General features: G+C 44.3%; 1 protein-coding gene across 1 annotated transcript in view; it reads left to right on the top strand.

Annotated features, from left to right (window-relative positions):
• AFF3 (ALF transcription elongation factor 3) overlaps positions 1 to 15,255 on the top strand; it is a 328,610-nt gene that overhangs the window by 239,106 nt on the left and 74,249 nt on the right. Inside the window, 1 exon segment of the mRNA XM_050912014.1 lies at positions 13,190 to 13,230. Within this exon segment, the coding sequence (XP_050767971.1) occupies positions 13,190 to 13,230 (41 nt within the window).

The following is a 15,255-nucleotide window of genomic DNA, read 5'->3' on the forward strand; positions in this document are numbered from 1 at the left end:
GCAGCGAGGGGCTGGGTGGTAGGGGAGGGGGGAGCCAGTGGTCAGGAGAGATGGCTTGTCCTTCAGGTAGGAAGGGAGATGGGATCCCGTGTAATGGATGTCAGTGTGGAACAGGCTGGCAGAGCCAGCGAGCTGAAATTCTGGTTTGCTTCAAAACAAGCAGAAAAGGACGTGTGAAAGTGTATATCATGCAGGAGATAAAAGAACATTAGTAGGTTCAGGCAGAGAAAGGATTGCGGAAAAGTACTGCCATTTGGGCATGCACACATGGTACCTTTGGTTTAGTGCTACCACTTACAACTATTAACATCTTTCATGCACTTGGATTGCTCAGTATTATGTGTGCTACGCAAGGTCTTTGCTCAGTAACCAGAGCTTTAAGGTACAGCTGATATAGCCTGGGTCTTTCACCTCGATGCTCGAACAAGCTCTGCAGAGCCAAGACAGAGTTTGCCACCCGCATGGCAAAGAGCAGAGCTGAGATCCCATTACTCACTTCTAATCGTCACGGGCCCTAGCGTGAGCAACCTTCGGCAATTACTTTGTGATTTAGTCCCCTTCCCTAGTCACATTTTTTTCTAACTTGACTGTACAGATAAAAATCTCCTGGAGGCACAGGCTGGCTCCTGCTATATGAAATGCTTTGCAGAACCTCAGCTGAAACCTGCAGGTTTGCTTAACGAACAATCCTAAATAAATATGCCTGCTGGATAAACAAAACACTACATTTCCATCTACCTAGCAGGAAATAGGCCCAAAAAAGAATAACACAAACCCCCTCTGCCAATAAACACAGAGATTACAACATGGATCTGTGTCTAAATGTCAGTGGGAGAACCCATGTCCTTTTACTTCCTAATTCTGAGGCTCTTTAATCTCAGATCTCCTCCTGAGCTCGGGAACAGGAAAGAAAGAAATCAAAGATGAAGGGATAGGAACAGTACATGAGTGATTCCCAGATATTCCTTATGTAATAAATTAACCTTTGAGCAATCAGACTCATTTAAGTAGTCCAATTTCTCAAAGAACTGAAGGTGAGCTGTACAAGAACCGGGAAGCTTTTCATTTTGCTGACTTCTAAACAGGGAAGTTTAGGGGAAAGACTTTGAAAACTTTGGAGGAGATTTTACGTTTGCGTCTGAAATCGCCGAGCAGCGAACAGAAAGTTTCTGAAGCGGTGCAAAGGGGGACAGGTGCTTCTGCACTCCCAGGGCTGGCATTTGGAGGGCTGTGACTGACCCAGGGAATGTGAGCCATGGATGAGGGAGGCCAAATGCAAGACAGAGACATGATTAAGAGCTTCGGGACCTGCAGTGGGCAAGGCATTCCCAACCCTTCCCTCCGTGCCAGCAATTAAGGTAGTGAGATTCACAGACCCAGGAGAGGCAAAAGAGGCTGGGTTTGAGCTGAGTGTGTGTGCGCCCACAGTAATTACATTATCCACACATATTAGTCTCTTAATTTTAATTACATAAATGTATTTTTCCTCTTTAATGAGCATAGTTTATCCATTTAAACTGATCGTTTCAATTTTACAGGCAGTGATCACAGGATCTAATATGCAGAGGGAAAATTTCCTGTTGGCATATTTTACATCACACAGATTGAAGAAAATATACTTTTTAATCCCCAATCAATATCTGAAGAGCATGCAATTAACAGATACCAAGGTAGTTAACATAAATCTGCAAGTTAAAGAGCCAATTCATTTTGATTTATAACACCTAGAGTAATAATTTCATCATCGTCTCTCCCAGAAAGCATCTGAAGCTTTGTAGCATGAAGATGTCAAAATTGTACTTAAGATTGTTCAGAGTACTGAATTGTAGTGGTTATTGCCTTTTGGTTCCTTGAAGTGTGGCTTAGCACATGAAACAGTCCCCATTATAATACCCTGCTCTTCTCCGTAGAGGTCACTGGATAACTTAAATCAGTCTTGGGTGAAATATTAAAAGGAGATTGTCAATTGTAATATGAACAATTCTCTTTTTTTCCCCCTACTTGTCCTTTTACAATATGAAAATTTTGTAATAGAAAGTAGTTCCTTTAAGGGGAAAAAGATCCCTGGCATCATTTGTGCAATTCATGTCAATCAATAGCCAAATAAATTAACTGACTGCTACGCATACATGGAATAATAATCTAACATATTTTTGCAACCCAAGTCTGCTTCCTTGTATGCATTTTTTCTGCGTGGGATCAGGTTGGTTGCTGCTGAAGTTTTGTGGCTGTGAAAATTTATTACCCACAGAGTCAATCTGCATTCTGGCTGCCAAGTCTGAATAAATAGAGTCATTGTGCTTGTCTGGAATATGTAACCAAAGTTCATCGAGTCAGCTTGACTTTCACATCCCATGGGATTCATAAAAGCCAACACCCTGGTATGTGCTCTTGATTCCTGCCAAAATTTTGTAAAATTGTATAAACAGAAGTTGAAGAAGCAATCAGAACACACTCCCAGGGACATGGCTCTGCACTCCAGCCTCTGCTGTATCTTGAAAGGAAAGACCCAACTTCAGTACTTTTTTTTTTTTTTAAATAATCGTATGACTATCCCCCTGCAGCAGCAGGCAAATGCAGGGGCTGAAGACACCCTCCACGCACAGTGCACAGGGAGGCAGCAAACAATCCTCTTGGGTTCATTAATTTTGCTCGTGTGCCTTGCACCAAAGGAAGAAGGAAGGCAGCGTTTGCCTGCAAGTGGCTGCCCTCCTTAAGAAGGGACGGGGACAGGCTGGCCCTGCAGGGTCTGAGCGGTGTGAGCGAAACCGGCCCCTCCGCCGGCAAGCCAAGACAAACAGAAAGTCATGTCCCTTCACAGGAGACCTCGGGGGAAGAGCAGCCTCAAGAAAGTTCACCAGGAAGAGCTTCAGCGCAGTAAAATATAAGTCTCAGCAGCCTGGTCTGGCTCACCACCCAGAGCCCCACAGGGCAATGGCAGCCCACCCAGCCCGGTGCCCTCCCGGGGGTCCCAGAGCTGCCCCTCACCCATGGCAGCCTGGGGACAGCCAGGGTGGGCTGCTGGCCCTGGGGGACCTGTCCATGCTTCAGCATCACCCTGGCCATGGCTGAGCCGGAAAACTTGACGCTAATTCGAGTTACACCCACAGCTCCAGTGGGGACACACATGCCTACATTTCCTCCCTGTCACGTATGCGCTGAGGGATGCCAGGGCTCAGCGCTGGAAATGCATCTTTCTGGCAGGACTGTCTGCAGCATAGGCATTTAGGACAAACCAAACCCGTCCTGTCGTTGCAACAGGACAAAAGTCCATCTACGTGGTCAGTGGCAATCAGTGTGGCTGTGTCCCTACGTAAATAGCATTAGGAAATGATTTTATTTTTTTAAGTCATAAAATCATGTTTCATTTCTTTAATGGTAGCCAGAAACAAGTGAGAAGGAACGTATGTAAAGACAATCTTTTTAATAATGTGTAGGACTTCTCCCTCACACTTCTGGATATGGACTGACAACAAAAAGATAAAAATTATCCTGAAATGAACAGTCATACATCTACCTTCTTCCAGAAGGAATAATTTTTAGTGGGGTCTTTATAAGCACTACTTCTGCATATGAAATGTAATATTCCAGCTAATTTGAAGCCATCTGTAATGAATTTTGAAACAAATTGAAAAAGGGGCAAAGCGGTTACAAGCTTTCTTTCCATAAGACCTCCTCTGTTAGGACGGTGCTTTCTGAAGTCGAAGATCAGCCGAGCAGAGCGCAGAGTCAGGTACATCTAGAGAGAAAAGTTATATTGGGCAAATTATAACACGCCACTGCATAGCCCTGTTCATCATTAGAACTATTTTTAGGCAGTGCTAATTGTGTTCACATATGCCATGTCTGAATATTTTAACCACATTAAGTCATTTTAGTGTTGTGCTCCCTTTTATTCACCTCTTCCTTGGTGCAATACTTGATGCTTGATCAGAAAGGAAAATGAGTGAAAAAGGAGATGAGAACACTCAGCCCTGGGGAAAAAAGCACAGAGCCTGCATCATCACTGCAAATGAGTTTCTCTCTCAAAAAATGCCCTGATAAACTTGCAAAAAAAAAAATCTTTCTGATGACAAGTTTCTCACTCCACTGAGCACAGGAAACTTATTTCATGAAGTCTGGCCATGTGCGAGTCTGACTGCAACCAAAACTGCACAAAGCAGAGATAAGCAAAAGTGGAAAAAATAAGTTTTGGGTTAAGGAATGGCTGGAACCTCAGGTGGTTTTGTACTTAATCCAAATGCTCTGTTCAGCCCTCTGTCACTATAACGTGAGTGTGTTTTTAGACTGGAGGAATAGCCACTGTAACAGCCTTACTTAACTCGGGTAAGTCCATTATTTCCTGTGTATTAGAGAAGCAATCCTTTTGGTATCCAACTTAACTAAAATCCAGAGTAAGATTTAAGCCAGCTGAGCCAAGCTTTTTTTGTGGTTTGCCAGCTCTGATTTTAAAATCTCTGTGACATCTAAATTTGCACTTCCACAAGGCATGACAAGAAGACCAAGATTGCCTCACTGAAACTGTCAGATGAAACAAAATAAGAGCTCAGTCTTGTCCTGCCAAACTTGGCTCACATCACTGCCGATCTTACAAAATCAGATTCAATGTCTGGCATGCACTGGCAGGCAGGATCAAGCTCTAAATTTGAATGCCACCACCATGAATGACAGTGAAAAAGGTTAGAGATCAGCTTGGCTCTTGGACATGCACAAAATTTGGGGAAATTCAAACACAACACTCTGATCTCCATGCTCCTCAGTAGCAAACCTCTAAAAATAGACTGGAAAATAAACTTAAAATACAAGGGCATCTTCCTTGTCTCCTCATGTGGATGCTGTGACTAAGCTAAGTTTTAGCTCTAGTCAATCTCCAAAGCCTGCCCTTTTCCACTGGTATCACCTTTTCCCAAGTCTAACAGTTTCTCTCTGTATCTACTGTAACTTTCTTAACCCCATCTTCTTGAAATCTTTGGTTAGTGTTTTTTTTCCCCTGTCGAACTGGAATTACTGTATGAACGTCTGTTTTGACTGGTGTGGGAACATAACCCGATGCAAACAATTCAGCAGTGTCAGCTAATTTGGGGCATAAAGAAGGATTAGGCCCCACATCTCCAGGCTGGCTTTCCCTTGTCCCTGTCTCTCGTGAGCCCTTCAGCCCACGCACCGCTCCTCCTGCTGCAGAGAGCCCTCGCTGAAGCCAGCCACCGTGCCTGAGCCTTCGCCCCACTCAAGCGTGGCCACAAAGCGTCTGTTTGCCTTCAGGCAAATTCATTCCAGCGTGCCTGTAAGAGAACAGTTAAATGACCAGTAGTCACAAATAATTTAGAGCACAAATTAGTGTTGTTGGTAATATTGCAGCTATTAAAAGCTGTGAGAACATACCCTGCTTGTATTTCTCTCACACATGCATGCACGCACTCATGCACGCACACAAACACAGACTCCCAGCCTCTCTAGGAGCTGCCTGTTGCTCTCTGCAAGGCAGAAGGTCAAGCTCACTTCGCTCCCCTTGGCCATTCAGTTCAGGCTGGGGTGGTGTCAGCATGAGGAGCTGTGTGAAGGAGATGTGGCGCACAGAGATGGATGACAGCAGGAACAGAGAAAGAGGCAGCTGAGAGCGTGTCAGAAAACAAAAGGAACTTGGAAAGGGAAAGGGATTAAGGGAATGAAAAAGAAATGAATGAAGAAAATAAATTGGAAAAAAAAGGACATTATAAAGGGAGTAGCAGCTATATTAGAACACGGTGAGAAATAAGCAAAAAGAGCCAGCAGCCAATCCATCAAAACTAGAATTTAAGAAAAAGGGGCTGGGGAACCATTGCTACAATTTCTCCTGCACCTAGGATGAAATCTCTCTCCTCTGAAGTCAGCAGGAGTTTAGCCACTGATTTCAATCAACTTAGGATCTTATCCCCCATCTTCTTTTTTATTTCCTAGCACAATCCAAGCAGAGACTTGGGTAGTAGCAAATGCATCATAGTCGATTGACATAGCACCTCCCTGGGCAGAGTTACCACCATTTGGGGAATTCAGGCTTGTATTTCCCCTGTTTTCACATATATGGGCTTTTAGAAAAATTCTGCTTTAATTTCTGAGCTTTCAGACTTCCCAGTAAATCTTGTAAAGCCTGTGGCACAACACTGACATTTTTTGCCTGCGATATCCTAAGTGTAAGCAGCACTTCAACCAAGTTACCTTTTCCTGAATAAGGAGACTACTTCTGTGGAGACAGAGGAGGTTTTCCAAGGTGACCGCTGCTTCACTTGCAATGACTGAGACCTTCCTCCAGCGTCACTGAAAATTAACCATTTTATTAATGTAAAGTATCAAGGACTTCCCTTCTGCTCGTCTCCACTGAAAAAGATTAAAGTTAACTCATCTGCATTGAAACCCTGTGTGGTTGTTGGGGCCAGAGTGCAGGAGAAATCTGAACAGATGCAGGACAGAAGACTCAACATTTACAGATATATAAAATTCTCTGTATCGTTAATACCCAAGCTGATTATACAGTAATTTGGAGATCCAAATCACTTAACAAGTATTAACTGCTTAATACAATGCCCCTGAGAGGTATTTAGGTAGAGCTAAGCAAGAATTATTATCTCTGTAGTATTGACAGGGAGACTGAGACTGAGATGTGGCTTGTTTGAAGCCACATGGCAAGTCAGCTGCAAAGCCAGGATTAGCGCTTGAGTCTTTCACTCCCAGGTGCCATGTGCAAGTCACTAGACTGTGCTGCCCCTGAAGATTAATAAGGATTAATGGGCAAAGCAGAGGAGAAAGAACAATGTACGCCAGAAATACAATAATAAAACTCCAGGGTGAAAAATGAATACCAAGGTGTTGAAAGGCCTGGAGAAATCATGAAATCCAGAAAGGGTTTTATAGTTTCTTAAAAGATGTGGCTCTGATGATAACCAACTCCAAAAACGGAAGGAAGGGAGACCCTTTTAAGTCTGACAGCCTGTAAATCTTAAATAAATATCAACTGGACAGTGAAAATCACATTCACACATTTATATTGCAAATTTACAGAGAAACACTCAAACTGCAGTTTACAAGTGATTTTAAATCCCTCAGAAATCCACACTGGAAAGCAATCCTCAAACAAAGCCCCTAGGAACAGCAAGGAGTACAGAATAATGCAGTGAGAGAAGGCACATTAGGAATCACTTACGATAAATTGCCTGACCTGAGCTCCTCGGGCAACTTCTTGCGGCCACAAGACATTCACGGGCATTTAAACAGGGCACGTCTGTAGGTGCGAGAGAGTTTCATTACCTCTATTTTGAGCACTGATGAGAGCATCATTGCAACACTGTGGAGCTCTGCACTCTTCAAGGAGAACACCGAAAACTGAAGAGGGTTTCAAGACGAGGGAGAAGGATGCCTAACACGTTCGGAAAACATGCCTTGGAAAGATATCTGCGCAATGAACTGAGCTTGCCTGAAGCAGGGCTGGTAGCTGGCTTGATCACAGTCTATAAACACCTGCACAGGGAGAGGAGCTGTGAGGCTGGAAGGCAGCTCCGTCTCACAGGCAAAGGTATAACTTTCAGCACAAGAAGGTGCCTATAAACAGAGTTGGACTAAATCACATCTTAACACAGAAGGTGAAAAACCGTGCGTGTGGTTGGACCGAGGTGGGTTCACCGTAAGAGGATTATCCAGAAGTTTTGCTCTAGGTCCACAATGGCTCCTAGATCTAAAGCAGGAAAAAAGCTCTGGAGAGTCCTGTGACCCAAGTTATGGCATGCAGTCAGGTTGTGCCCTTCACAAAATTTTCTTCCTGTCTTCACTAGTTTAGGAATAAACTGCCTTTAGGCTAAAAACAAACAAAACCTTAGGAAATTAAAACAGAATCAACACGGAAGACATAAGAAGAATGAAACGTGAAAGAAGACAGGTGTAAAAGTGTTTGTTCTGGTCTGGTTCCCAAATGGCAGCATATAGTAATGACATCTTTCCTTAACCCTGACTTGGAAAAAGTGCATCTACAGCTCACTAACTGCAGCCCAATACAGGGTGACATCCAGCAGTCTGGGTGGTTGCTGATATGGGAGATGCTGACTTACAGCATAAACGGTTCACTGCACAGTTCCAGGGCAACACCTACCACCCGAGGAAGACAAACAAGATGCTCTGGAAGCAATGCAATTTACTCATGCACAGGTAGTACGTACATTTCACCAAAGAAATGGTTCAAATTCTCACCTTATGTACACCTGCGCCATCTCAGTGAAGCCTCTGGTATAACTGGTGTAACTCCATACGATTGCTGTAACTGAGCTCTCCCGCGATAACAGCGGTTAATCCACAGGACAGGAAAAATGGAAAGCAAAATGTCTGAATCTGCCAACGGTCAATTTATTGGCTTTTATTTGCCAAAGTGTGCTGTGGTAGGTGAGGTATAGGAAAATGCATCCACAGTCAGCCTGCAGTGCCCCCAAGACACTCTTCCAAGCCCAGCAGAACATTGTTCGGTAGTTCTCATTTGCTTCTTATCCAAAAATGCCTGCAAGCCCAGCAGTTTATGAAGCAATTCTGTTCCAAACAGATTAAAAAAAGAAAAGGAAAACAAAAAAAAGAGGGATTTCTGGGGACCACTCCTAACAGTCCTGTATCTCCAGCTCAATAGCTGTATTCAACCCATTCTGCTCACTGCTCAGTCCCAATTACAATGAACTAGCTTGCTGCTCAGTCCCAATTACAATGAAAGTATTTAATTTCCTCTTTGATTTCCCTTCAACAACAGATTGCAACTTGTGACATTTCAAGTAATTTTGGTAGCTCATTTAACACACACTGAAACCTGAATATCTGCTGATTATGTTCCCAAGCTCTGGCTCATTGCAATAAAGGATGGAGAAAGGAGATGCAATCTCTGGAGACTGAGAACCTGAACATGATTACTGCTGGCTGAAAACTTGGTTTGTCCCAGTAGTCTTGGGGTACAGCTAGAATCTTTCAGGAATGATTAATGAACTATAGGCAGATCAATGAAACTCTGACCTAAATGTATCTGTAACCAACTCAGGTGGGGGTCAAAGAAGTCTAACCAGCTGGTATCCTGTAATTTGCAACTCTTGATGTACTGAAACAGAGTAATTCATCTCATTTACTGTGGCTGGTTTCTCTAGCCCAAGTACCTGAGTCACCTAAGTGATTATTTTTTTTCCCTTCCCTGCTTCCTACTCAGCATTAAAGTTGTTATGTGGTGGATTGGCCTCCAATATCCGTGTTCATATGGAGGAGAACCTTCCTACATCAGTAACCCCACTGATTCCAAGAACTGAAAATTCAGGATTATACTCGTTACTGCTGAACACACTCAATCACTTACCAAAAGAATATTAAGCTTCCCATTAAGCATTTTTAGTGGTAAGTCTTGGAGATCTTTAAATTCTGTCAGCAATATCAAACTTCAAAATTATTTCTTATCCCTGATTTCTATAACCAGCATACTCACTTACTTCCAGGAGAAAGATGAGAATATGTTCTACAGACTTTCTTGATGGATGATGAGTTAGCCTCAGTAAAGTTGTTAGCAATGTAAAATAAAATACAAATTAAATAGCACAATCAAAATCAAGCTATTAAAAAAATAGTCATGCAGGCAGTATATGATACGAAGTACCACCCTTTTGCTTACATTGTTACATAGATAATACCAGCATATTAGAAACATAATAAATCACAGAAAGCTGTTTCTATAGCCGGAGTTTCTCAAACTATGGGTCATGACCCTCCATGGGGATTCATGAATGAGTTTGAATGGGGTCACAAAAAAACTTTAAGCGAGAAGCAAGGGCAGATATTTCCCCCTAAGTTGAGCAGCCCAGTCCTCTAGCAGGGGAACAAGAGAGCAGACTGTAATTAGTGGCTGCAAGTATTTATACTTGCTAAGGAACTGCTAACTACCTTTAATTACAACAGTTCACTTTCTCCAGGAGAGGGGAGCAATATAGGCTAGAATTAAAATTGCCGGATAGTTGCTAACTGCCTTTCATTGCAGGCAATAGATCTGTTTCTCCAGGGAGGAAGAATAAACTTGCGACTGGATCTTATTCCCCCATCATGTAGAAATGGGGCCATTACCAACTCAGGGGGTCACACAAATATGCAATCAAACACGGCTGTATTTTCAGACGGTGTAAGAAAGAAATCAATAGTCTCATTTACAGAATGTGTGACCACCAAGCAGAGTGAGGTGCCCCATGCAATCTGCATTGCATCCTGGTGAAAAAGGACATTTATTAAAGGACTTAAAATGAGAGGCTAATTGAAAAAGTAGAATGATCTCACTGAAAGGCACTTGTACATTTCTCTCTGCTGCCCTGCCTGTCATCTGAACCCACTTTCTTGCCCAGAAGGGATCACCTTTTCAAAGCTGTCAGCAACTGGATGTACCAAGAGGGAAACTGAAGACTGGCACTTGAGGCTGCAGTCCAACACCACATGGCCTGGCTCGGTTAGCACACCAAACAGGTCTGGACAAGAGTCCTCTCCTCTTCCCTCCTGTGGGCAGCTTTTATTGAGACTGGAAGAGAAAGTATCCAGCTCTTCTCTCTCTCCTAAAATTAGGGATTTTAGGGAAATATAAGAGTGATACATACCTCACATCCCCATGCTAGGGGCTTTTAGTGTCATCAAAGTCCATGTTTGCTTTCTTGAGGTCTCTGTAAGGTCCATGAGGCCTGCGGCTACAGAGCAGCCTGTCTCCTTCAGTGCCTTCTGGCTACCGCAGCCACCACGTACGTTGTTCCAGGAGTGTTCTGCAGCTCCCCAGAAGGGAGTGAGAGCCATGTCAGCTGAAAGCAACCTCACTGGTGGACATGCCCGTATCTCGGCAGCAAAGGTCTCCGCTGCACGCTGCCTCCACGGTCCCGTCCCCGTTCTCACACCGCACCCTGCAATGTGACACCCTCTCCCTGGGGAAGCAGCTCAGAAAAGGGATCCAGGTTAGAAATAACCTGGGGAAAAAGAAAAAAAAAAAGAAAAAAAGAAGAAGGAAAAGTGTTATTTTTCAGCTGGATCAGTTTTCCAACCTGTTGCATTGCACAACCACATGAGCACCTGTGGTGGCCTGAGCCAAGAGTGGGAAACATTAGAAGTGGCTTAAACAGCACTGCCACATAGTGGCTGCTTGTGAGGGAAAGACTAGCCCTGGCTGGTGGTGGGAGAGAAGAAGGGAGTGACTGATGGTGTCCACACAACTTGGCCGTGGAAAAGGGCTCTGATAGTGAGAGGGAGGCTCCTGAGTTTTGCAGGCAAAGGCGTAACACAGTGTGGGCCTCAGCATCAAAGCTGGGCAGCTTGAAGCTCAAAATGGACATAGCTTCCTGCTAGTGAGGGTGATTAGGCATGGGAGGAGATGAACTTGCGTTGGCCCGGGGCATTAAAGAGGAGATTAAGCCATAAGACATTCTTAAAACTAAGGTTTGAGTCTCTCCTGCATTTGTGTGCAAGAAGTGGGATGAAATTGTCCTAACGAGCCCCTTGCAGAGGACAGAGTAAAAATGGTGCCAGTCTGCTGGACTGGAGAGTGGCTGCTCCCCTTAAACCCTGCCCTGTACCCAGTGGCCTGGATGGCGTGAATGGCATTGTATCCAAAGAGTATGCAAACAGGATAACTTACTGGACACAGTAAAAAATACCACACTCCCCATATTATTTTCCTCACACTGAAAACAACATGTTCGTGCCATGGGCATGCTCCCACTGAGCTGCTGGGACCTTCCCAGCCCTTCCCACAGGTTCTCTGCCCACTGCAGAAAGTCAACACTAAGGAAAAACCCTCCTGCAAGCCATGCCACCTTGTCTTCTGACGATTTGCTGTGTGATACATGGCAAACTACTTCTCCCCAGGGAGCCCAGGAGGCACAAATTATTCCAGCAAGTTCCCCGAGCAGAAATCCTGCTTCCAAAATCAAGTAGAAACTCTTCCCAAAGTATTTCTGCACTTCTGTCGAATCTGCAGGGATCTACTCGGGATCTTTTCACACCTTTCTTTGAAATGCTCCATAACTGCAACCGCAAGTCAGGTTTTACCAAGTTTTTCTTTGCAGCCTGTCAGCAGCATTTTGACTGGGCAGAAAGGTTGCCTCCATGCTCTCCAGTGCTGAGCGGGATGCCTGCAAGCCGTGCGGCTTGTTCGGGAATGGGGATGTAGCCTCCAGCAGCCTGAGAAGCCAGGGAGAATGGTTTCAAAACGTATTTACTGGTGACTGCAAAGAGAAAATTGATGTTTAATTCCCTGCCTATTGACTCTCTGTACTGCTTAGCTTTGTGTCCCTTCTGTGCCAGGTGAGGCACAACCTGGACAGGTACAGCTGGGAAGGGGACGCTCTGGGCAGCTCCAAGTAGAATGGAGGCTTTAAAGTACATTTTCAGAATGTTATGGATTTCATCTTTGCTTAGCAGCTGGTTACTGTGCCAAAGCCATGAATCACACCACTTGAAGTGATTGAAGGAGGGGAAAGAATAATAATAATAATAAAGTGGCAAACTAGCTCAGGGATAGGCTTGGGAGTCCTATTAAACTTGAGAGGCTACAATTTCTATTCCCAGACCTGCTGGTTAACACAAGAACAAGCACCATGCTTCCCCACCCCATCCAAAGAGTTGTACTAAGGAAAAACTGAGGAGCAAACCAGCAACAGGTCAATCCTGTACTGTGTAGTCAAAAGTTGCCAGCAGATTAACATGGCAGCGCTCATGAGAAGTCTGCAGCAGCTCTGGCAAACTTTGCAAAATTTATAATCATAGCTACGGGCTTCATCGCAAAAGGAACCAAATATGTGATGTTTGTTTCTGTGGAAGAATGGGAGGAGACTAATGGTAAAGGAGAGGGAGTGGGAGTGCGGAAGCGGGGAGAGGGGAAGGAAGAGAACCGAGCCCTGCCGAGTTTTCAGGGACCTGCAGAAAAAATCGTCTAAATAGAGTAGTTCAGACCTCAAATACCGTGCGGTGCTTTGACAGTCTTCTGGTTTATGGCATACTTAACAAAGTGTTCTTACATTTACTAGGCTGGAATGTCCATTTGACTATAGACTCTCTGCTACTTTGCTCGTACTTTAACATTTTGGACACGTGACAAAAATGTGTGTAACGCATTTTTTAAAGTGTTGATTGTGCTTGTAATTTTCAAGTCAGAATATAAAATAAACATCTCTGCCCTTTCTTCCAGCAGGCAGCACAGAGATCTGCTCTCCGCGTTCTATCTGACAGGTACATTTTGTCATTTTTATGAACTATAAATTGCTTTATGAAACGTTGAGCCCTATTTATTGTGGCATATAACTCATAATCGGATTTTGTCCCCAAAGTATCTGTGAACTGGGATGTTAAACATTTTGCATGCTTGGATTTGTCATGCATGTGTAGAGTTTATTACTGCAAAAATCACAGTCTTGTTGTATTTCATACAGAGTATGCAGAATCCCTTGTTGTGATACCAAACAAGAGATAAGAAACTTACTGGAGAAGGCATGAATGATGCAGTAAATTTTGAGCTTTAGAGTTTGCTGAGATATATCTGAGCTCATTTTTCAGCAATAAGTACTTCATTTATTCCAAGATGTTCTCTTTTGACTTTTTCCAAATCCTTTCCCTGGGAATTACTCTTCTTTTGATGAGATTCTCTGTACGTTTTATGCACAAAAACAATGCCCTTTTTTACCCCTTAAGTTTTGAGGGATTGGTATTTTGGAGGAATTTAATTCATTTTTTCACTTCTTCTGGAACTGCAGCAGTGCTCCAGGCAGATAAGCAGGGGACCAAATCCTTAAACAGTGTTCAGGTTTTACTCAGCTCTTTTTCAAGCAAAAATCCATTAACTTCAATGGGAAAGTTGCCTGAGTGAGGAATTCAGGATTTGGGCCATAGTAAATGTTATAGTTGGGCCATAGGTCTGCACAGGTATTTACCTTAAATGACTTTTATGAAAGAGGATTGATTGAAATATAAGGTAGCTTTCTAAGACGGTCCTGATTTCTTTTCCAGTTTTGGGAACGGGGGGAGGGAAGGGGGAGGAGAGACTGTACATTTTAGTGCCTGTGAAAAAGAACTAGCAGATTTACATTTATCCACAAACGAGGTACTGTGTCATGCAGGCTGACACAGAGTAAATTTCCCCATGCCTTGTTGGCAGCCCCTTCTGCTCCGTCGGGCCCCCCGCCCCCCGCCTCCCTGGGAATAAGCGGTAATTGACTCTGGAAGCCAGCTCAGGCCAGGATTTCTCCAGAGCAGAGCCTGTCACTTAGGCTGAATTATATGTTGTGCATGGATGAATAACATTTCTCTCTGCTCAGAGGCTAAGACCGCCAAAATTATCGACCTTCCCCCCCCAAGTTTACAAACACCGTTTTGTTTAGAATTTCCCCCCCCCCCGCCTTAAGGAAAAAAAATCCCGAGTGAAATGTATGGGATGCGGGTGAAATCGCTAGCGTGGCTGTAGGGCACACAAGTTTGCTGTAACTGGGACGAATGCAAAAAGAAAGAGGAGTCAGAGTCAGCATTATGCCCCTCTCCCTGGAGGTGTGCAAGCTCGCCCCCGAGGCAAAGCAGCTTTTGCACTTGGTGGGGACAATACCGTGACCAAAGAAAACGTGGTGGTTTTTTTTTTCTCAGCATCCTTCCCCTGGGCTGAATGAGGAGCATTCCTGCAGGATTGCCCCCGGAGGTAGTTAACAAGCCCCAAACCCCGCAGTGTGCTTTCTGTCTCCCCTAGAAAGAAAAGTGGCGATGGTGGATAGATGGTCCCTACCTCATCGGGGATGGTAAGGGAGCTGGGCGCAGGCTGCCCTCATCCTCAGGGCAAAAGGGCTTAAATGTTGCCCATCACACCTCAGATTTAGTATTTATGACCAGATATTCCCCTTTCTGCCCCTAAAAGCATGCCCAGAGACTACAGCTTTCCCGGCTGCCGGGGCACCCTTCTCCCCTCCTTCTGGAGGGGGTGCTGGGAAGGCCGCGGGTGCACCCTGCGGAGGGGTGCCTCCCTGCCGCCCATAACCTCACTGCAGCGAGCGAACGGGAGGGCAGGGGGCCAAAAACCCATACTGTGATGGCAGTTTCTGTCTAGTCTTGGCTAAAGTGAGGATGCCTATGATATTGCTGCTCATTACTTGTGTCCCAGTAGCAACTAAGAGCTCCCGGTCACACACCAGCACTTCGCAGTGCCAAGGGAGATGGCAGCTTAAATAAAGCTTTCAGTAATTTTGCCCTTTTTTTTTTTTTTTTTTGAAAAATATT

This window comes from Gymnogyps californianus, chromosome 1 (assembly GCF_018139145.2).
Source record: "Gymnogyps californianus isolate 813 chromosome 1, ASM1813914v2, whole genome shotgun sequence".
Classification (NCBI taxonomy): domain Eukaryota; kingdom Metazoa; phylum Chordata; class Aves; order Accipitriformes; family Cathartidae; genus Gymnogyps; species Gymnogyps californianus.